At 42.7% G+C, this 25228-nt stretch overlaps 1 protein-coding gene across 1 annotated transcript in view; it reads left to right on the top strand.

Moving 5' to 3' along the window:
* The window catches only part of LOC124593968 (galactosylgalactosylxylosylprotein 3-beta-glucuronosyltransferase P-like), a 182871-nt gene that overhangs the window by 92622 nt on the left and 65021 nt on the right, over nucleotides 1-25228 (top strand). The window contains exon 2 of the mRNA XM_047132317.1: nucleotides 2919-3108. Within this exon, the coding sequence (XP_046988273.1) occupies nucleotides 2919-3108 (190 nt within the window). The remainder of the gene's footprint in view (nucleotides 1-2918; nucleotides 3109-25228) is intronic.

Genomic DNA, 25228 nt, shown 5'->3' with positions numbered 1-25228 from the left:
TTACATCCAGAAAGTTAATTTGGTTATTCTGCTCTCGTTCAACTGTGGTTTTTATATTTTTATGTGCCTTGCTGGTATCAGTATGTAGGTTTTCAATTTTTGTTTGTGGTTCATCTGTTAAGCAAAGGATATCATCCATACACCTGAACCAATGTAATATGTTGTATTAATTTGCTGCTATTTTTATAAAAATGGTCACAAAAATAGCAGCAAATTAATACAACATATTATATTGGTTCAGGTATATGGATGACATCCTTTGCTTAATAGATGGACCACAAAAAAAGTTGAAAACCTATGTACTGACATCAACAAGGTATATAAAAATATAAAAGCCACAACTGAAAGAGAGCTGACAAACCAAATTAACTATCTGAATGTGACAATCAAAAATCAAAACAGTAAAGACATGTTTGAAATTTAGCGTAAATCCGCAGCAACGGACATTATCATTCGCCAGTCCTTTAACCATCCACACTCACAAAAACAAGCAGCACATGCCCTATGGACTCAACACAGTGTCACACACTGAAGAAAATTACCAAAAAGAACTTTACATAATAATCCAAATAGCACAAAACAATGCTTACAGTTATAACATAGCCACAAAGCTTATCAATAAAATTAAAAGTATAATAATAGCAGAAAGCACCAAACCATAGGTAGCAATATAACAGAACAAAACGCAAACACTCATTAGCATACCAACTACACAGAATAACCAGAAAAATATAAGACACAAGTTGATACAGAATGACATACAAACACAAACTCACACACAAATGCACCAACATTCAAAAGACAGGGAATAAACCTGCCATACACAACAGACAATTCTGTGAAAAAATACATCCCAAATCTGACAAAAAACAGAGACATATACCAGAAAGCAGGTATACATCAACCACACTTGTGATGGCAGATCCAAAGAATAAAAAGACAGAACATTTCATGTCAGATACAAAGAACACAGTATGGGACAAACGACTCCACATTTACAGAGTCCCTAAGAGAACATAATCACAAACCAACGACTATCGAAAAAGACACGAAAATAATTAGAATCGATCATAAAATACACCTCCTAACCGTGCAAGAGAATTACCACATACAGAAAACCAAAGAAGAAAAGAAAACGCTGTTGAATGATCATGTACACATGCCAAACAAATCATTGTTTACACTAATAAGTAAAGTAAAGTTATCATACTTCAAAAAAGGATTATGATGATAATAATAATAATAATACCAACCAGCACCTTTGCACTCCTTTGTCCATGTACCCATCCACAGAACATTTAAATCAAAACTCAGATCAGCTTTTCACCAAAGCTCTCAACCACTCTCTTACAGCTGTTACATTCATATTCAACATTCTGCAACTCACACCGAATAATCCCCCCCCCCTCCCAACACACACACAAAATGCATATACACATATACACACCCATTAGTTCTCTCTGGTCCCCCCCCCCCCTCCCTCTCTCTCTCTCTCTCTCTCTCTCTCTCTCTCTCTCTCTCTCTCTGTCTCTTTCTCTCTCTCTCTCTCTCTCTCTCTCTCTCTCTCTCTCTCTCTCTCTCGCTCACCCACACAAACACGCACACACACACACACACACACACACACACACACACACGTACACAGATATAAATATCATGAGTAGACGTTAGTTTTCAGTGTACACTTCGTTAGCTTGGTAACATGTAGGTAAGCAAGCCAAACAGGATAAGACGCATGGTGAACTCACAATACTTGCATATTTATAAGTACAGTTTTCGAACAAATATCTATTGCACACATATGTTGATCACAAAATTTAAAGTGCAAATGACATATGCAATGTGACAAATGTGGGTGAAAGAGCACCAGAAATCGGCCAGTAGGGAATATATCTCCAGGACGACACGCATGAGGTAACAGCGCTGGATGTCGTAACACCAAACGATAATTTTAAATATGACATTTGTGTAACAAAAGTTGATTCTAACGTAAAAAAACAAGAGCAAAACACTTGAAAAATGTAACATAGCAGTATATTGTATCTATCACATAATACATATATTGCATGTATAAAAAGAAACATGTATTTTAGGCCACTGAAGAGCTTCCCAAATAAAAGAAGCGAAATGCTTATAGAAATAAACAAACCGCCTTCAATTAGTAGCATAGACCAAATGTACTTCCACTGATTGTCGTCAGTTGAAAGGAAAGAATGAATAATTCAGCCAGTACGCAAATCTACAACGGTGTCGAATCTTTTCATTCGATTGCTCCTACTGACTGTTTTTGCTCGAAAGAAAAAAAAAATGATAATAATCCAACCGATACGTAAAATTACAACTGACTAACACGATTGTTTTCATTCGATTGTTCAAACAGACTAGTTCCAGTCAAAAGGATGGTTAAATAATCCAACCTACACGTATAACAACAATCGAATGATTCGATTGTTTTCCAATATCAGAATGACCCGATTGTTTCACAAGCTACGACATGGTCGGGAATAAAACAGTGACCAGAATATAGAATAAGTTTCCTTTACCTTACGTCTATGGTCACACCTTTTTTTTTTTTTTTAATTTGACATCAGACTATAGGTTTCGGTCTATAATGACCATCTTCAGATTATGTTTTATAAAAAAAGTCCTAATATACTGGCTCCAGTATATTAGAACATGGTTTTATAAAAGAGATCTGAAGATGGTCATTGTAGAACGAATCCGGTAGTCTGACGTAAAAAAAAGAAAAAAAAAGTGTGACCATAGACGTAGAGTAAAGGAAATTGACGCGATTGTTTTCACTCGGTTGTCGCCGCCACTTGCAGCGCTGCTCGCGGGCGGCCGTCGCCCCTGCCTTCGCTGCTGACCGCTGCCAACTGCTGCACGCGGCCGCCGCCCCCCACTCCGCGCCGCCGCAGCAGCGCACCGTGTACGTCATCACCCCCACGTACCGCCGGCCCGAGCAGCTGGCCGAGCTGACGCGCCTGGCGCAGACGCTGATGCACGTGCCCGCGCTGCACTGGCTCGTCATAGAAGACGCGGCCCGCACCACGCCCGCCGTCGCCGAACTCCTCGCCAGGACCGGCGTCCGCTACGACCACCTCGTCGGTGAGTAGCGAGCGCTCTCCACTGTGCCGAAGCTTCTAACAGTCGCTAGCTGTTGCCTAATCCTACGTACGAGGGTCGTTCAACAACTGATGCTCCACATTTTTCTTCTCACAACACTTTTATTGTTAAGAGTCAGAATTTAATGTAGAGACACATGAACATGTCTTGTCCGTGTCCTAATTTCCTACGTAGTCTCCATCACGTTCTATGGCCGTGTGCCAACTCTGTCGAAGAGCTCTTGTCCTGCACGCGTAGCCATGTTGATACTGCAAGACTGACACTCTTGTCATCTTTAAAGTTTGTTCCCCGTAGAGAATCTTTAAGTGGCCCACAGAGATGGAACTTCGAGAGTGCCAGGTCTAGAATGTAGAGTGGATGCGGCAATGACGTCCAACCCAATTTCACAATGTGTCCCCGGGTTCTCAGGCTTTTGTGTGGGCTTGCATTATCGTGTTGGAGCAAGATTTCTGCTGGATTCTTGTCCGATCGAACACGTCGGAAACGGTTCTTGCATTTATTCACAGTCTTCACGTATGCTTCTGAATTGATTGTTGACTCTTTTGGCATCACATCAATGACGCCATTACAATCCCGGAAGACTGTCACCATGACTTTTACCGCAAAGGGGGTTGTTTTGAGTTATTTATTTTGTGGTGAATGAGCATCATGTCACCCTGTGGACTGCCTTTTTGTTTCCGGCGCAAAGTGCTGCACCTAGATTTCGTACCTCGTAACGATCCGTTACGGAAAGGACTCTCCGTCGGTCTCAAAACACTCCAACAATTCAGATGAAATGTCCTATGTTTGAATCTTGTGGTCGGCTGTGAGCATTCGTGGAATCCATCGTGAACACCTCTTTGAATATCCGAGAGTCTCGATCATTGCAGTTGCATTTCCAATGCTGACCGACAAATGTAGGGCCAATTGTGGAGTTGTGATGCGCCGATCGGCACGAATAATGGCATCCGCACGATTCAGCATGTCTGCAGCAGTATCTGTGACTGGATGTCCCGAGAATGGCTGATCATGGAGCACTGTTTCTGCATTTCCTGAAGCTGTAACTTTGTTTACCCATGGTCCAACTGTACTCAATCAACTGCAGCATCACCATACACAGCACACAAACGTTTATGGATGTTCACCACGGTTTTTTTTTTCTGCACACAAGAATTTAATAACAGCACGCTGCTTGTATCGTGAGTCGTGTGTAGACGAAATTTTGACGCTGTACTACTCTGCGATCTGCCTAACGGTTCAAAACTTCACCGGCGCACAGAACAAACGTCAAATATGAAGCTCCAACAGGGCATTACGTAGTGGACGACCCTCCTACGAGAGTGAACGAACTGCTGAAAAAATGTTGTCTCACTCGCTCAGAGACATCGTCAGGTGTTCTTGGACGACCAGATGATTTCCCATGTCTCACCGAGCACTCTGTACTACACAATATTTATGCCACTCATAAAGTTTAGGCCTATTAGTCGGATCTTCAGTGTATTTGGTACGGAAGTTACGCTTAACTGTTGTCACCGACGTCGATTCTTCAAACCAGAACTCACAGCTAGCACGCTGGGGTCCAATGAAGGCAGCCACCTTTAAGCCAACTGCCGCTAGCGCTCCTTGCGCTTCGGTTCCGCTCTAGTGAGCTAAGTGAGACAAAACTTGATGTATTTTCCTACAAATTGACAGTACAATAACCTCTGTACGTACCATGAATTAATTTTTTTTAAAATTCTTTATTTCCAAATACATATTAATCATACAATGTAGCCCACTACCTTATGTGATTAGTGGGCCGTAATACATGTACATTTATTCATTTTATTGCAGCTATTCTACGTATAACTTAGTAACTAGTTAGTTAGAGCACTATATGAGAACTACAATGGGCATAGTAATATGTTCTTAAGTACTAAGTGGTAACCTACTAACTATGGACTAGTCACTATAGCCTGCAGCGTTACAAATGTGTCAGCTGGAAATATAAACCTACTATAAGGCCTTGCTCATTGAGCTAACCCCAGTGAGCGTGCCCCTGACACTGGGCAGGCCATGGTGTTAGTCGCTGCAGGTTCCTATAATTAGAGTCTATAAACTAGGTTCTACAACTAAACTTATCCTAGGGTCAAGATTGGGTGCGTTGTCTAATTCGGTGTATAAGTGCACCCCACTCCCCCTAATCCCGAGCGCGGCGGATTCTAGACTGAAGAAGTCGGCCTTTCCGCGCTCAGGCGGTTTGGGAATAGGGTACTATACTTCATCGGTATTTAAAGTGTCTTAGTAAGGTGCTAGTTCGGTTCTCGCAGGTAGTCCCTTAAGACTTTCTGTGACACCGCGTTTGCCAGTTCGTTGATCATCTGAAAAGTGTCGTGTTGTCTCAACAGTCTGAATGTGTCATTGTGGGGTAGTTGGTCTCGTAACACAGAGGCCACATCATTGAAAAGGGGGCACTCGTAGACTACATGGTCAGGAGTACCCTCCGGAACACCACAGTCACACGCAGGTGTCGCCTTTCTTCCAAAACGACATAAGTATGTCGGATAGGGCCCATGGCCAGTGAGAAGGTGAATCAGTCCCCTAGTTGGTTCGAAATACGTCATTTCCATTCTTTCCCTGACATCTGCTAAGAAGTTAAAGGTTCTGCGCCCTGTTTCTTCGTTTTCCCATGAATGTTCCCACAGCTGATCCCCTCTTAACCTGATCTCAACTTTATTTTCAATCCTACTCCCTAGAATTTCTTCTATTTTATCCACATTCCCCTTTTTTGCCCAGTACCAAGCAACCTGCTCTCGAATTTGGATATCTAAGGGGCAGAGTCCCATTATGACTAATAGGGCTCCTCCCGGTGTGGTCCTGTAAGCCACCATTGATCTCATAATCATGTTTCTTTGTACCCTTCTCACTGTCATGGCGGGCACCACCCTCGTGAGCCTATGTGCCCAGACTCCAGAACCGTAACCCACTATGGAGGTGAGTATGCTGTTATGATATAGTTTGATAAGATGCGGTGGGAGGTGGAAACGTTTGTGTCCAATGGAGATGAGGTTGTTGAGTACTTGTAAGGCTCTTTGTGTTACGGTTTCAATGTGTCTGCCAAATGACCACCTCTCATCAATGATGATGCCCTGGTATCGAGTCTCACGTCGCCTGAGAACTGGTGAGCCCTCTATCCTAACTGTTGGATTCCTGACTAGCTGTCCCTTTAGAAGGAGATATGTTGACTTACTTGGTGAAATTGTCATCTTAGTTTTTCGGCACCAAAGTTGTAGTGTTCCTATTGCACGTTCTATTTTAGGCTCTATGTCTTCTCGGCTTCGGCCGCCAACCAGTAGGAGGAGGTCATCGGCGTAGGCCATCACCTCTAGCACATCATCACTTTGCTGTAGTGTGTCTAATAGAGGTTCCATGTGGATGTCCCAAAACAGGGGACCTAGTACGGAGCCCTGGGGACATCCCTTGGTGATTATTTTTGTTACCCTTGTGCTAGGGTAAACAGGAGAAGAGCGAAGGCCACCACAGGTTGTCGAAGGCGCCACTTATGTCCACCATGATGCCAACAACGTATTTGTACGGGGTAGAGCCACAGACCTCAGCCGCCAGGGCGATTGCATCAGATGCTGATCGCCCAGGCCTGAAGCCGAATTGCCTGCTGCTCATCCCGCACAGCACTCGGTGCGCAGCCAGTCTGTCAGCCAGCAGTCTCTCCAGAACCTTCCCAAGCAGATCAAGCAGGCAGATTGGGCGGTAGTATTTTGTTTCTGCTGGGTCCTTGTCAGCTCCTTTCTTAATAATCACTACATTTGCCCTCTTCCAAATTCGAGGGAACTTTTGTTGCCTAAGACATTCGTTATAAAGATGAGTTAAAGGGGCGACTATCTGGGGAGCCAGAAACTGCACCACCTCCGCCACAATGCCATCTGGCCCGGGAGCTTTCCCTATCTTCAGGGATTTTATATGGGCAGCTACCTTCTCTTCAGAGAAGGGATAGACTGCCGTGTTGTTTCCATATTCATTGCTGTTATAGTTCTCCCGCAGCTGCCGTTGTTCGTCTGTTTCTCCATCCGCTGTGTCATCAGGCAGCAGGGACTGGAGAAGGACCTCAGCAGTTTCCTGCCAAGACTCCGTCATCCCATCCCCACGCCTGACGGTTGAGAGCTCCATCGGAGAGCGGATTTTTTCCCGGACAAGCTTGTAGGGAACTCCCCAAGGATCTAGAGCAAGTTGTTTTAGAACAAAGTGTTCCCAACTTTCAGATCTTACCTCACGTAGGCGTCTGTGGAAGTTTTCTTTCGCTTCCCGGTATAGTTGCAGCCGTCTTTGTCTTTCTAGCCAGATGACACTGCGCTGGTAGTGCCTCCTGAGCCTTCTGACAGACCGGCGCATCTCCTCTAGTTCAGCTGACCATGGCGACGGAGAGGCCGCCATGGCCTTCCTCCTAGTAGGTACAGCAGCCTTCACCGCTCGAGTTATTGTCGTCATCAGTTCCTCAGCTCTGTTGTCTATGTCATAGTCCGGGTGTCCGTCACCTTCTGGTAGTGCAGGAATGTCGCACTCCCTAGCTAGTTTCTCCCAGTCGGCTCTTTTGTAATTATATTGCACCCACCCCACGGTCCAGCAGCTCTCCCTGTCTCCCACACTAAAAGTAATGAGATTGTGGTCACTAGTGGTGGCGTTCTCTACCACTTCCCACTGCTGGATTAGGTGCGCCGCGTTAGGCGTAGCCAAGGTCACATCGATGTTTGTGCCTTGGCCACCTCCCGCCACATATGTCGGAGGGTTTCCAGGCTTATTTACCACCACTAGCTGCAAGGCCATGATGGCCTCTTCTGCCTTCTCACCGTTTGAGTCTCTTGTGCCACTGTACCAAAGGGGGGATTTAGCATTTATGTCGGCAGTTATAATTACTTTTCGCCCCCGCAACGCCGTGATAACTGTGGTAAGGTGTGTCAGGTGTCTTTCGATGTCATCACCATACTGGAAGTACATATTGATAAGGATAATGTTACCAGATGGAGATTGCAGCTCCACGACGTTGTGAATTGTGTCAGAACCATGGCTCTTAGGAGTTTGTTAGTGACAATTATTGCCGATCTTGGGTCTTCTCCTCTGCTTATAATTTGCCATGTCGCGGCTGTAAAAACTAATTTTCCATTTAGGGAGTACGGCTCTTGCAGACAGATCAGATCCAGTCTCCTCTCCTCCACTTCCTTGCGTAGCTCCTGCATCACAAGTCTGCTGTTGTGGGCGTTAAGTTGTCCAATGGTGATTTTTGTCATCAGTTTTTATGGAAAGTATGTATGGATTCTGTCATTTGGCCAGGTCTTGTTCCAGTCAAATGTGATACGTCCATTTGCTAAAACTGCTTGTTCATATATATCGTTCAAGTCAAACTTTTCGCCACGTCTTTCAAAGACCTTCTTGAGTAAGTCTCGCAGGGCTCCGAAGTCGGTGGGGAGATTCACTGACTTAAGTTGGATTCTGTCTACAGCCTCCATTACCGAGAAGGTGACTTTCCTACCATATTCATGTCCCACCCGGACCACGTGTCTTAAGGCAGTGGTCAGGGTAGTCGGCTGCTCTAATCTTGCTAACTGCATAGTAAATTCCAGGTTTGGGTAGACTCTGACTGGGTCAATGGGTGGCAATCTCACAACAGGATCTTTTGTGTTTAGTTCACAAGAGCTAGTTATTTTATTTTCCTGGAGTGGTTGGTTGATGTCCCTGCTTTCTTTTGTTGTGATTGCCGCCGTCTCGGTTGCAGGATGCCATTGCCGTTGTTCTTTGGTCGGCGTTGTCCCCCGGCTTTGGGAGGAGGGAGACTTGACTTTAAGAGGATCAGTCTGAGTTCCTCTATCAGTTGTGGTGGATTCCGTTTGGGTACTCACATCTTTGGTGATGACTGAGGCGTCAGTGAGCGACCTCAAAAATATCTTAAAGGCTCTTGCCCTCATGGCATCCCTCCTCCTTTTGCTCGGGGATTTTCTTTTAGGCATCCTGTTCGCTTTAACTTGATCAGCCATAGTCTATCCTTGAGATTAGCCGTTGCTCTAGGAGTCTGTAGGTGGGGCAGTTTCGCCCAGTGGCGCCGCAAGGTTTTTTGCCCCTTCTTTTGCATGGGATGCAAATCTAAACGTTAAGGTGTGGGCAGACATTATGCAAGACGATCGAAGAGTGCTGGATATCTTTGTGCGCTGTAGCGTTGCAGCACAGCGGTATTGCAGGCAGGATATTCTGGATAATTTTATTCTGGTTTGGAGTGCGGTAAGTTCCTACTTTCTGTTCATGGACGACTATCCCGGTCCTCACCGGATTTCTAAGGTGTTACAAACACTGGAAAGTGAAGATATTGAACGTATGGAATTTCTTAGATACTCCTCGAGCCTAAAGCCTGTAGGGTGTGCCTTGGATGCTCTTGGTAGAAATGTTTCTAGACGGAAATCTGCTCCCGGAACCGTTATCGAGCTTCATGTTGGTAGTCTGACCTGCGTCAAATATGAACGATGTTCGTGTCTGTCATCCTGCTTTCCCATGAGGTGAAACACGAACCACTTTTCGTTATAGATGTGTTCCATGACGTCCATCATTGCCACTGATTATTCATGTCCAACAGTGTCTCTGTTCCTTAGCAATTGTCAGTGTACATATCACTGTCTCGTAAAGAACAAAACAAGAAATCAAGGAATGAGGGTGTATGTTTGTCATTAGATTGGACATTTCCTAGTTCACGGAACTCGGTAACTTTACAATGAAGAGAAATGGTCACCGTAAATCCCATCGCCCACGGAGTATTATTTGCTGTAAGCTTACAAGTTGATTCACATATTGGCACCGCACCAAGCTCCGTCGTCCGCTGGACGGCCTCAATGTGTAGGGACCTCACTGCGTTTTCGCTTAGTACTCCTGTGCTCTTCTCCTTCTAGCGTTCCCTGAACATTATCTGCGCCGGCTAGTCAGTGGTCTACGTGGCGTCTGACGTCACAGTCTGGAAGATGGGGCCAAGATAAGGAGCTGAACCTCAAAGTGCAGTTCAGTGGCTACAAGTGTCTCCACAGTGGAGCAAAGAATGTCTTATTGCTTTGGTTGATGAATATGTGAAAGATTCATTCTTATATTCTCAGACAAGTATCACTTATTATAACCGACTTCTACACCCGCATTCCCACTTGCGGCAGACCTTACACCGTGTGATTACTTTGGCATGCAGCCTAGGCATCTCCACTCCCTGCAAGCCCACAGTCAAGCTCTACAAAACATACACTCGACTGCAAAAAAAGTGGGTCACGCCTGAATTCCAACGTGTAGGCTGCACCTGAATGTATGTAACCAACATAGCATATCTGTGTTGCACATAGTCGCAACCCCCCCAAAGTAAAGTCGTTGTAAGATACACAATGGGTACCGCTAGAGACTACTAGAGAACACCGATCTTTACGACAGTCCGTCCAGATGTAAAGTAACACCATGATAGTACAGAAGAGATCAGACAGTCCTTAACGTTTGTAAACTAAACTTAATCACGATAAGTGACATTTCAAACGTTTGGGACAACTAATTTTGTCACATAAATCGTTCAGTAATCCTTAGGCACAATTGAATATTTGAGACAGTATATGGATTTATAACGTTGTATGGCAATTGGAAACAAGTTCTTTGCTGTCTAAAAGGTTTACCCAGCACATGCTGAACGTCGTTCAACGTTCAACGGGGAGTGGTTTCGCATCAACTTTACGTAATACTAAGCAGTTAAAAGAAAACGTGATTAACGGCGGCAAGCACTCTACGGAAATCCCAACATTAACAGCGAATCACGAGTGATATCATTGCTCACATTACTCATCAACAGTTACTTGTACACAAAGTTGTACTTTCAATGACATGACCAATGTCTTCGTTCTGGATCCGGATGCAAACCCAGAAAGTAAAGCCATTGTTAACCAGGCAAAGCTTTGTGCCTTATCGGGACTCGATCACTAGGCAGAAAGAGACGTCAAATATTGAGGTCTGCACCAGTATCAGTTATCAGTTCTCAACTTGAACGTAAATGACGATAATGTTTGTACGAAATCAGGAACCCTAACATGACAATTATCTTCTTGGTAATTAACCTCGAAAGACGTTGTATATTGTAGCATTGTCAAGGAACAAAGGATGCACATGTTTAAAATTGAAATGCCATCATGTAATGCTGATGACAAGGATGCGAACCCAGCACCTAATCGAATAAGTGTGTAAAATCAGAATGTAGATATCACAGTTTATCACCAGTAGTGAGGTTGGAACCTTAAATGAGGACTGAAGTTGTATTGCCTGACTGGGATTCGAACCCGGCACCTACCGCCGTCGTTGTCTAACCATGAACGGACAGTAAATGTCCAATGTTGGTCCACCATTAGCGAGATGTGCGCACGTTTAACTAGAAATAAGGCGACGAAAACGTCTGTGCTGACTGAGAGTCGAACGCCGCACACATGGTTATGAAACACGTTAATAATCAAATTCTTATTCAGTAGTAGCCAGGAGTAGCATGTTTAGTTGCAGACCTTAAGGCCTTTCACATCTCTAGTAACGTGTTTCCTAATATCTGCGATATCATGGTGTTAATTTACAAGTGGATTGACTGCCGTAAAGGGCAATGTTCTCTAGTAGTCGTGTATCATTGAGATGTAAATGAAGCGCCTCAGCAGAAAGTAATTTCCATCGTGCACCACATATTGTTTAAGAGACACTGAGTATCCGTTATAAGTGCACAAAACGTGTATTATATACTAAGTACATACTATTATTTGGATAAGCTGCTGCCAAACCTGTTTACTTTTACATTCCGCTTAGTTGTCGTGGTTGAATACACGTTTTCTTAAGGCTACATCTAATGCAGAGCGCCTTCTAGAAGCAATGGTTTCCTGCGTCACGCCATTGCTAGCTAGGTGAAATATTTTGTGGTAGCTATGTTTAAAACGAATGTATTTTTGGACGTGTTGTTCGTCAAATATTTGAATGAATCGTCAACTGTAGGTGTGCCTGCACATGTTATAGCATAATAGCTGTAGCTGCGTTAGTTTATACTGCATACTTGGGTAGGTTAGGTGTAACTTTTGATCCTTCAAGGGGTGATCGTGGCCTTTGCGGCCCGGGTATGTACTAGCCGCGGCTCGCCAGCTACGGGCCAGTCAGGTTGGCCGAGGCTAGATGGAAGTGAGCGAGCTGGCGGTGGCGTAGGTGTGCCAACAGCCCGGGACGAGCCAGCACGGCTGCGCCGCATCCTCTGCCTCTGCCGCTCCGTTTGACGTAAATATGTTTACTTCCTCTCCTGGAATCAGTATACGAGCGGCAAGCAGAAATACACATCAGGCTGTCTGCCGTAATGGCTCACTGGGAGAGTTGTATTCCAAATAGAGTCGTCGCTCTCATTGAAGTAGGAAGATGTTCCATCAGAGAAGCTGGCAGACGGTATGGCGTACCACATATCACTGCATCGAGATGGTGGAGTATATGCCTTGAAAGAGGCACCACCAATAGGACTCCTGGCTCGGGCAGGAAGAGAGTGATCTCACAGCAGGAAGACAGGGACCTAGTGTCTAGGAGCAGAGAAAATCCCTTTCTGAACGCGAAGCAGTTGCGGCGGGAGACCAACATCCCCGGATCCAGTGATACGATTCGCTGAAGGCTGAGGGACGCTGGACTGCATGCATGACGATCCACCATGAAACAAAGCGAAGACAACGTTCTATACCGGCTAACATTTTGGAAGCTCCATCTGAGGGCGTCGTGAGACAACGTCATTTTCACTGATGAGAAGGTGTTTTCCACCACTAACGACGGTCCACGAATCGTTTACAGGCCGCATGGGACTCGACATCGACGCGAATATGTAACCGCGACGAGAAGAAGTGGCCGGCTATCTGTTACCTGCTGGGGTTGAATTTCTGCGAGAGGGGCGGAAATTCTTCACAGGATAGAAGGAACTCTGGACAGCGTGCAGTATGCCCACATATGGGAAAATGTGATGCTCCCGTAAGTGCAAATGCTGTACGCAGAAGGGGACTAACATTGCAAGAAGACCATTCTCTCATTCACAAGTCTGCATTTGTTCAGCAGCGGCTGTCCACGATTGGCGTCAACGTCATGGACTGGCCGCCACGGGCGGCTGATATGACCCATGGAAAACATGTGGGCTTAGGTTGCCACAACATTAACAGAGAACTTGCCACGGAACCAACCAACTACTGCGGACGCTCTTTGGGACTGCGTCCTGGAAGCCTGGGAGGAAGTTGCATCTTCAGGCTTATACATTCTATCCCAAGACGCATGATAGAAGTACAAAATAATGAAGGATTCTGGATAAAATATTAGAGTCCTTAAAATGTTTTGTTTTCTTTTTCGTCATTGTTCCTCATTGGGAACTAGTGGAAGGTCGCGTGGCAACAGAAATACAATATGGGTTAGTTTTCCTTTGAGTTGCCTTTTTAATTCAAGTAGGTTTCTTTTGAATATACAGATTGTTAAATATTCTATTTTGATTTCATTTATACCCTGTCTAAATACTTAGAAACTAATCAGTTTAGATGGACTCTGCCACAGTAGTTTTTGTTATGTCAAATACATCTCTCTCTTCCCTCTATCCATGCTTACACCCTCCGTCCTCCACACAATACGCAAACGATTTGATATTATGTTTACTCGTTGTTAATATCTCCTCTATTCTCTCTCACACATTCTCTCTCTCTGACACTATCGCCGCAAGTGCCCTTCTAATCCATTCCCCCAAAACTTTATAAACAAATCTAGCTACATTTTCTCTTTTAATTGCTGCTGTCATTACTCTCCATCATTCCTCTCAACACCTATGAATCCATATTCTTTGGTCTTCCCTTCCCTATAACCCATTCTTAGTTCTGAAAACAGTCCTTTCTTATCTCTCGGTCCTCAGATAAAACGAACAATCGCACACATCTAAGTACAATACTTTGCAAGCATTTCACGCTTATAGTTTGCACTTCTGCACTTCTATCCATTCCCAGATCCCGCCCTCCTTCCTGTTACCCGTCCCTTGACAACTGCATCTACATCTAAATGAATACTCTGCAATTCATAATTATGGGCTTGGCAGGAGGTTCTGTGGTCTGGTGGACTAATGTTGAATTGATGTGTAAAACGTGTAGGTTCACATCTCACGTCAGGCGTAGATTTTTAACACACACAAGTAACTCTCCCTCAGCCCTAGTATCGCCAAGTGCAGAACGCCAGTAAGCTCCGTAGTTCAATATCCGCAGTAAAGATAACATCCCTTCGCTGCCGACTGGGGCAGAGCGGCATTCGTTTGAGCTGATGGAGAAACCCCGGAAGGCAGAGACTCTGTCATCAGCAAGCCGTCGTAAACTAGAAAACGTATTTCATTTAATGAACCAATGGCAGCGTAAGGTCACAAGGCTTTTACTTTATTTGAAACAGAGACGTTGAAAATTGTGGTGCTGGACTGGGATTCGAATTCGATTTCACTGTATTCCCCAAGATTGCAAACTCTTCTAGGTCTCTTCGAAAGGCACCTAACTGCTTTCGAATCCTTATCAACACAAAATATTCACTGTTTCATTTCAAGCCCTAGCATGTGCACTCCGAACTACTAGTGAAAAATAGTTGCATTTTTAACGTCTCTTCGAGCGTTGTCAGCTGTAACGTGTTCATTTCAACTCACAGCCACATTACAAAATCAAACGTTTCCTTACATATTTTCAAGTTCAAACATTCCCTCTCCATCCTACTGGCGAAAACGGATTTGAGTTTGACGTTGCGTTCGTTGTGATCACCAACGACTATATGTTGTCGATGCAACTTCTAGTCAGCAGAGTATTTTCCACCACATCATTGAAAGTACAAACATGCCACTCCCAGCTATTATAGGAAAAGAATTTGATAGTCAAAGTGTCTTCATGACCACGTGTGCGGGGTTTGAATTCCATTCAGCACAGAACTTTTCGTCGCCTGATGTCTAGCTAAACATGCGCACATCTCGCTACTGGTGACCCAACAATAGCTATATATCGTCTGTTCCTGGCTGGAAAACGACGGCGCTAGATGCTGGGCTCGAATCCCAGTCAGGCAAAAACGATTCTATCGTCATTTAAGGTTCCAACATCTCGCTATTGGTGAAAACATTTGATATTTAACTTCTGATTTTACGCACTTCGTTAACAATCCGATAAGGTGCTGAGTTCGCATCCCTGTCACAAGCTTTACATGATTTCATTTCAATTTTAAACATGGGCATACCTTGTTCCTTGCGAATGACACCATAATAAACGTCGTTGGGGGTAGTTCCCAGGAAGGTAACTGTCATGACAGGATTCACAGTTCAGTACAAACATTTTAGTCATTTATTTTCAGGATACTGGTGCAAACATCTATACTTCACGTCTTTTTATGCCTAGTGATCGGGTCTCAATAAGGCACAAACAAAGCTTAGCTTGGTTAGCAATGGCTTTAGGTGCTGGATTTGAATCCAGGTCCAGAACGACGATGTTGGTCATGTCATTTAAAGTTCAAATTTGTGTACAAGTAGCTGTTGATGTGTTACGAGAACAGTGATATTACTGGTGATTCGCTGTTAATATTGAGATTTCAGTCGAGTGTTTGTTGCCGTTAATAGCGTTTTTCTTTTTACTGGTTCGTCCAATATTCAGTTTCCAGAGCCACTCGTCGTTGAGCGATGTTCAGCACGTGGATGGAAAACCTTTTCGCGAGCGAAAAATTTTTTCCAGTTGCCGTACAGCTTTGTAACTCCATATATTGTCTCAAGTATTTAATTTTGACTAAGGATTACTCTACGATACATGTAAAATAATCCGTGTTCTCAGAACATTTGGAATGTCATTTGTTGTAATTTAGGTTACTTTATGAGTGTCATGGGGTGTCTCATCGCTAAGAACGTGTTTTCTAATATGTTTTGTATGAAGATGGTAGTTGACGCTTAGACTGACTGCCATAAAGACCTTTGGTCTCTAGTAGTCTCTTGCGGTACCCATTGTGTGTAGTCAAACGACTGTACCCCACGGGGTTTTGCTGTTTAGAGGACCTGCAACACAGCTACGTTAAGTTGGTTGTATTCGGCAGTGACCCAAATTTTTTGCTGTCAAGTGTACGATTTTTAAGGAAGTTTGATAGGGCTACTCTTGGCGAGAAGTATATCATCGATGTAGTGGATACTGTCAAGAGCTCTACGCAGCTGATCCGTATAAATGCTTTTGGACGTACAAACGTTACAACATTGTGTGATTGTAGTGAAATATGAGAACACTTGCAGACAATTGACACTTGATTGGGTGACAAGAGTCTATTAACTGCCTGCAGATTATCGAAAAATGTAGAAGTAATTTCAAGCATGCCACAGCAAAGTATGTTCAAATTCCTGTTGTTTGAGTAGCATATCAAAGACCCTTGCAAACAATGTTAATAGTAACCTTAGCCTTTTGCGGGTCATACAGTTATCCGTAATTAGTGTCCCCTCAAAAATGTCCAAAAGGATTGTCTAACTTGATAAGATTTCAATGTCATCTAGAATATGGTAGTTCATGTTATGCAGATCCTGCAAAATCTATATTGACAGATACTTGAAGACATATACAAACTGTCCCCTGAAAGCCTATTTACAATTTTTCAAGAGGTAGGATTTGTTAAGGAAGCTCAGAAACACCACGTATCGCTCCCATATGGATTTCAAGACGTTCACAATATGCAGATGCATTTAAGCTATCATTATTCCTGTGCTCCATAGTTATACACAATGTGAAGGAGCAGCAATAGCTCGCACAATCGGAAATACCCCATGCCATGAACTTCTTAGTTGTTTGCAGAGTATAGAGTTAGAGGTGGATGTAAAATGCAGATTTATCTTTACTCACTACCATATATAATTTACAATATGACGTAATTTATTTCAACTTCAAGAATTTCCTAATAAACTCATAAAGCCAATACATTTTCTTGTAACAGTGCGAATAAATCCTCGAAAACGATTGAATTGTTACAAAGAGAACATTCTGTGTAAACATTTCATCCCGTCAACGAAATTACGTCTGGTGATATTAGGCAACACTGAAAAGATAAAGTAAGATTTCTCATTTAAACACCATAAAATTGGTATACATTGTTAACAAAAAGGAAGATTTTTCAATTCACCGCTATTAAATTGGTATACGTTTCATTTACCAAACGCACTTAGTGTCAAACGTATAAATGTATTGCATTAATATCAGACTGCAAGAACTTGAGACAATACGTGGACTCTTCTTTTCGCTGGGTGACCTATTACTGTTATTTAGGATTCTCTCCTTCCTAGGCGTAATGCAAATGGAACTTCACATTCATGAGGCCCTTTCCGCTATTCTTGACAAACATCAGCAACTTGTAATCACTGCGAGTTACAACTGTGTGATGATAATGATACAGGTTAGCAGTAGTAGTGGTGGTGTTGTTATCAAACTGCTACAGTAACTTTAATGGTGGCGCACATAATTTAGCGCTGAATACCTACTTAAGTAAAGATAGTGTGGTGGCGTCGTCACTTCTCTTTATTTGCCATCAGCTTGAGTAATCCGATTTAACGAACATAGTACTCCATTCGCGAGCTGCCAATGATACAGTATGACTACAGAGATCATCGTGCGGGTATTACATTAATTCTGCAGTGAATTGCTTAACAAATACTACCCTCAGCTATGCAGCTGGAATGACTCATTATACAGGTACTCAATGTTGCACTTGGTTAAGTGATCAGTTCGCTTCAATCCTGCTTCTACTTTTCGTAGTCGGCCGGTGTGGCCGTGCGGTTCTAAGCGCTTCAGTTTGAAATCGCGTGACCGCTACGGTCGCAGGTTCGAATCCTGCCTCGGGCATGGATGTGTGTGATGTCCTTAGGTTAGTTAGTTTTAAGAAGTTCTAAGTTCTAGGGGACTGATGACCTCAGAAGTTAAATCCCATAGGGCTCAGAGCGATTTGAACCATTTGAACTTTTCGTAAATACTTGTATACTGACCATTCGTTATTTTACTAAATATGCGCTACAATCTGATTCGCATGTATATGACATGCGTTGGCGCCGTCACAAAGCAATGACTAACGGTTGGATGCTGTTGAAGTCCTGTTACATTGATGGCAAGACAAATGTCCGCAAATCACCTCTATTGCATCAAAAAACAATTGCATCTTAAATATCGAAAGACCGACGTCCACACTGTCACAGCGCGTTGAAATACAACAACGACGGCCGAAGAAAAATTGTGACCGACCGGGCTTCGAACCTGGACCCAATGCTTACTACACAGACGTGCTGACCACTGCACTATTTTTTTTTTTTTTTTAATAATTTGAGAAGACTTTGAGCACCAGGTCGGCGGTGGCAAAGGGGGCAGGGGTCGAAGATCCGACGCCTGGCCACAATGCCTCCCCCATGCCTGTCACTGTGTAACAGTATTATTCCCATGTATTCCATGTTTGTTCCTATATATGTCGTAAATTGTAGAACAAAATTGAAGTAGTAATTAAGGTAAAATAAATTATAGATTTCCGCCTCCAATGGCGTGCGTTCCTTGTAGAACATAACTTATAACAATCAAAAGGGTGACGGAAAAATACATAAACATTCATTCAGAAAGATATTCACAATTGAAGTTATTATGCACTGGATGCATATGAGATCTGTAAGGATGCCATATACTTTTCAACAAATAAAAGAAATTTCGGAGCCGGAGGGGTTTTATCAAATTAGAACAGTTCTGACTTTAGAACCAACGAAAAAGCAGATTCCAGGAATAAAAAAGGTGATGAATAGTATTCTGCTTATAATCAATAAAACTGCCCACTTCTTTGTAGCCCACATAAAGCAATAGACAAAAAATTTTGAAACCATACCTTATACTTGTTATTTTTCTTCAGCTTAAAATGTTCTGCAATATAAAACATATACTCTTCTTAGTTCGAAGTTTTGTTTGTTAACAGGTAAAACAGAAACTGTCCCAGAAGCCACGAAAAACTATTATTCTTTGCCGACGGGTAACATTTCTAGTTGGGTTGTAAGGCTTCAGTTATCTGTATATGACATTCTACGGTTCTGTTGATAGTGCTATTTTATTCCTATTCTAGTCCCAAATTCTGATTCTATTGTCACATAAGAATATGTGCGCTACAGTTTCTACAAGCCGACATTTGTCGCAGTATGGAGATGGCCTCAATTTGATTTTCCATAATCGTTCCGCTGTGGGCATGGTTTCGTTTACAACGCCGTACCATACGGCACTGGTAGAATTTTATTGTTGATATTTTTCCATACGTTCATCCAGTTTTTAGTAGGTTAATTTACCTGAATTGGGTTGTGAAGACGATGTCTGGTAATATAATCATAGACGGTTCTAGTTTTGGTTTGTACTGATGGAAGTCTTATACAGCTGCAATCGACATAGTACTTTCGGACGTAATCTAGGCTGGCATCTACATCTGCTACATTAACAGGAGCGTTCCTATTCCCAGGATCTAACGAGAGGAGCAGAAGTTTCATGATGCCTGTGTTAGTGGCATGTATTATTTTGAATGCACGAGTTAGAAACAGTGCGTCACATATAGATTTATCGTCTTTAATTCCAAGTCCTTCGTTTTGCTTCTGCAAAGTCGCCGTGTGGAAGGATACTTTGAAGATATTTTGTTTCCACACATACCAACACGCTGCAGCTAGTATTTTGTGTGCGGCGACCTGCGGTATCGGTAAGACTGCTGCGACATCATATATTTTGCTAAGTACGTATGTATTTATAAACTGAACTTTCTGCAGTCGGTCTAACGATCGCATGTCATTGTCCTTCAACAAGGCTCCGATGACATTAAGTTTCCGCCCCTAATTGTTCGTAGCCATGCGCTTGGGATTCGCCCTTAACCATAATCAGAATTGGAGTCTCTCTTCAGTTACATCTAACCCGTGTGCACCTATTGCACTATTGTAAGAACCGAGATGCAGTATTTTGGATTTAAAATTTTGTAAATTTGTGGTAATATATTAAGCTGCTTAGGTCGTCAGTCCCTAAGCTTACTCTACTTAATCTAACATAAACTAACTTACGCTATGGACAACACACACACCCATGCAGGAGGGAGAACTCGAACCTCCGACGGTGGGCACTATCGGGACACAGCAGCCAACCTCTCTGCAGCACCTATCTACACACGCTATTCGTCAGACGCGAATTCCCATCTTAGCCGCATACCACGTGCGCGGTACCTCCCGCCATCTCCCCTCCCCCCCCCCCCCCCCCGTCCATTATTCCACTCACTCGCGGCCACACTGTTTTCCCGCGAGGGTTCGGACGATGACTTGCGTCTAGCACTGAAAACTTTCGACGACCAGTCGAGACCTGAATAATTATACAGGCTGTTTCAGGAGGAATAGTAAATATTCTAGGAGGTGGTAGTAGAGACACATTGCAGAAAAGTGCCATATAACATGTGTCTAATTTTTATCGAGTACATATAGCTGGGTTCAATGCATTGTCGTTTCATATGTTGGTCCTTACAGGACCCAGTTGTCTACACTTCCTTGAAAATGAGCTTCTAGCGTTATTGGAAGAGGTTCCTTTGGCTACAAGAACGCGTATGTTCCTCCAGCATGACGGGGCTCCTGCACATTCTAGTCATCAGGTGACATTATCCAAGCCTAGCATTTCCCTGACGATGGCTCAATAGATATGGGCACTTTTCTTGGCCACCAAGGTCCCCGGACTTATCTCTTTGGATATTTGCCTGCACTGGTGGTTAAAGGCGAAGTCTAGAAAGAAAAAGTAAAACCAACAGCCGATTTGATAGTTCGGATTATGAATAGTGCAGCCCTCATAAAAGAACGCAAAGACGACCTCGGAAGAGCTACACGTGGTGTTATCAAGAGAAGTCAAATGTGCATTGAAGTTGGTGGGGGAATTTTTGAAAATCAACTTTGAACGTCCTCATTTGCCTTTCCTTTGAGTTTGTTAGGGTGACGTACTAACAGCTGCATCTCTGTACTCAATAAAAAGTGGACGCAATTATTTGTAACTTTTTTATGCAATTCGTCTGTACTACCACTTTATCACCCGCTAAAATATCTACTATTCCTCCTTAGACACCCTAAATATGGATAGACCGGCCGGTGTGGCCGTGCGGTTAAAGGCGCTTCAGTCTGGAACCGCGTGACCGCTACGGTCGCAGGTCCGAATCCTGCCTCGGGCATGGATGTGTGTGATGTCCTTAGGTTAGTTAGGTTCAATTAGTTCTAAGTTCTAGGCGACTGATGACCTCAGAAGTTAAGTCGCATAGTGCTCAGAGCCATTTGAACCATTTTTGAATATGGATATAGGTGTGGTGTCTGTTCTTTCGGACATGTCCGAACGAAAAGACACTACGAATCCGGGTTCCAACCTAGTCAGGCACAAATTTTCATCTGACGCCGTTGTTCTATTTTAACGCCCATGACAGCCTGGACATCTATCTTTCGATATTTAATTGATTAACAATGCTGTCTATTTCGGTTCGTAGTGTCTGTTCTTTCGGAAATATCCGAAAGAACAGACACACACACACACACACACACACACATACACACACATATTTTTATCCTAAGTGCTATTCGGAAAATGTCTGGCAAATCAGTGATAGTGGCGGACTGGAGCTGCATCAACTTACTCATTTCAATACATATAGTTGTATTTTTATGAGCAATTCCTCTTTAATAAGTGACAGCGACAGTGTATGTATTCGTTTATTTTGTCAGAAACCTGCTTCTTTCTGCCCTAGCCTATACTACAGCAATGAGTGATTGCTCACATTCTTGATACCTCACTGGACGTGCTACTGCAACTATAGCCAAAAATTCAAATCCCACCGGAAAAGTATGTTTCAAGTTAGATGGTTTTGCTCCTCCCCTACTGTCATTGTAAACGATCACAACGAAATTAAGTATAGGAATCCTATGAAACCCATGAGTTCATACTGAGCTGCTGTGCAGATGAAAAAAGTAGTTTTTCACAATTATCAGATGACAGATGGAATTTGTCAGATTCCACTAATTATGACTGCATTATTAATTGTTGGTTTACAGGCGCTTTTCTGCCGCTTGTTGTAACTGTTTTTTGAATGTTAGAGCTGGAAGAATAGAAACATTAAATTTTCGCCATATGAAATATTCGAATTCGCCTTAAGTCTTCACGTTTCGAGCAAAGGCAGAATATCCGTCAGAAAAGCCGACAACAAAAAGCCAGGCCATGCCTGTATTCTGGAGGATGTGCCAATGACAGTGATCTCAATAACAATATTGTGCACCGAAGATACATTGCCAACTTAACCTCCGATTAAGGCCGGTAAACACAAATACTTGTCGCAGTTATTAATTTATGACATTTAGTTTGCACTCAGTGCATCGATGTATTACAAGTAATTACACTCTAGCCCCTAAACCTAGTTACAGAAATGCGAATAAGACTCATTGACATATAATGAGGATATTGCGGCTCTTGCCACCCGCAACTTTGGGACGAAGATATAGTCATTTCCGAGGTCCCTCACAGAACACATCAGCTGGTATTCTTCCTGGCAGTATAACTGAAACTTGGCAACAGCGCAGAATATGTTTGGCAATTCTGTGACCGACCAGTTACTTCCTTGATGGTACAGAAGTAGCCTCCTAAATTCACTTGATATTATCGTGTCATTTCAATTGAATAATGTGATTTTTTCTTGAAATGTGATATAAGGATATCAGGTTAATGCTTTTGAGTCAGCGAAAGTCGTTCCACACGGGAAATACAAATACTCCCGCCTCTTATGTTGCGATTTATTTGTCATAGCGCCTACTGGGTCAATAAGTAAGTCAATGACGCCACACCTGTTCGCTAGCTCCTAGGTAACGTGCTTGCCTGTCGTGAGTACGCTTCCTCTGTTGGCCTTTCGAGACTCGCTGAAAGCCAGATTTTTAATTGTTCTGTTGCAGAGCTACAAGCAGGCAGGTACAAACTCAATAAGGAAATCGTAAGACAACGCTCGAGCAAAATTCGTCTTGCTATTTTTAGTGCCTCTTGGTGTCAGAGCGAAAACCTTACAGTACTGCAAAATTCATAATGCCACTTTTGTTTTCTGCCGAAATATTTTATGTTGTTGTGAATACATAATTTTATCTCTGAACTGCCACATTTTCATAATACTTGAGAATGATACAGGACATGAGGTAAATACAGACCTTTTCGAAGTCAAAGTCGTTAATATCCTACTAATTAGTGTTACAGATACTTAATGCTGTATTAAGAAACACTTCCATTGTGATGTTTCCGTAGTAAGCTGAATTTAATTTGTATTAGTACAGTGAATATTTTAATTGCATTTTCCATTAGTTTACTGAACACAACAGTAATCATCAAAGAGAAATTAATTTGCAGCGGAATTTCCTTTCACGATATCTAAAACAATCTGACAATGCTAACGTAGTTTATAAATTCCACACCTGTAGATACCTACTGGTTCTAACGAAGTCATTAAACCAGTGCAGTTTGAAGAGTATTTTCGTCTAGAAATGAATTGTCATGACGGTTGACCGATCAACAGCGGGAAAGGTAAAATTTTACGAGTATATGACGAGAGGGACAAGTGCTTGAGAGAGGACTTCCCTATTAATACAAGTGCCTGAGAGACGACTTTCGTATCAAACTCCTAGATAGTTCTCTTTCTCAAATCAACAGAGTGCGTTATCATGCAGTAGCACAGGCGATGTAGTTTTGTAGGTCGATTTTCTTACAGTGCGACCGAAAGTTGTCTCCATTGTTACCAACAAATTCCAGCTGTGATGCACACACCCCTTGGGGCAGAATTCGTAGCGCAAAACCCATTTTTGGAGCTATCAGATGTAAAATATTATGTTAACATTTCCCTTTGCTCGAGTTTACGTCTTTTGGTGGGACTCAGCCTTTCATTTCTTCTTAGGAAGTTAACGATAAAGGCATCATAACTCGTCACCAGCAACAGTACTGCGTAGGAATGCTCAGTGAACGACCAGATGACGTTCAATAATAGTCACTCCATTGATTTTTGTTGTTTCGAATTAGAGCATGCAGTACGCCTACACCGGATTTCTGAACTTTGCCTGTTGAATGCAAATGTCGCATGACGGCTAAATGGTAATCGATAACATATATCAGAAGTCGAGACTTCCTTAATGTGGAAAATCATTCATGCCAGAACGATCTTTGTTGAAACAAGAATATCTTTGTAACCTCCCCACAAAAAATAAATAATAATTGTACCATGTGTAACCTTCCCACACGAAATATTAATTAAATGAACCAAGTGTAAACTCCCCACGGAAATAATAATTAAATGAATTTTAAAATATTGTAACCTCTGAACAAAATTAGTTCCCATTCATAATGTCTGTGCAGAAATACATTCACATTTAATGTACCCACAAAATTCTTTTCTCATTTAATGTTAAGTTCGAAACAGAAAAATTCCTAAACACCAAAATAACAAAAAAATTCAGTAACCTGGTAAATTTTATGACGACAGCAGCGCTGCGCCACGGCCCTGTACTCTGAATAAAAAAAGCAAAAATTCTTACCTCAATAAAAACTGCGAATATATCTGCCCTTACATAAAAAATTTTCGGCACAGCTCCATGCTATGCTGGCCTATGCTTTGTGACTCGTGAAAGGAATTAATTATTCATTGGATAAAATCTTTAAATTGAAATGAGTGCTTTTTAAAAAAATACTTTATATTATAAAAATTATTATTGGGGCATTTTTTGAAAGAAATTGGATGACAGTTAACGTACATTACTATATATGCGCAAGGCTGCTTCTTTACCATCTACAATAATACTCATCCTCCAGAGTCCCGACCAGAGCAGACTGCAGACACGCACAGATACGCGCAGACTACTGCCGACTACTGCATACTACTGCAGACTACTCAAGACTAATGCCGACTAGCGACAAGCAACAACTAACTACATACTGCTCTCTGAACAGAGACTCTTCTAAGTCTTGCCTGTTGCAGGCAGCGCATACATCGCATACCTCTCACATAACCCTCCACTGGGGGGGGGGGGGGGGGTCCAAAATTT

This window comes from Schistocerca americana, chromosome 2, assembly GCF_021461395.2.
Source record: "Schistocerca americana isolate TAMUIC-IGC-003095 chromosome 2, iqSchAmer2.1, whole genome shotgun sequence".
NCBI classification, from domain to species: domain Eukaryota; kingdom Metazoa; phylum Arthropoda; class Insecta; order Orthoptera; family Acrididae; genus Schistocerca; species Schistocerca americana.
The sequence above is the reverse complement of the archived record's forward strand: the minus strand, read 5'-3'. Positions and strand labels throughout refer to the sequence as shown.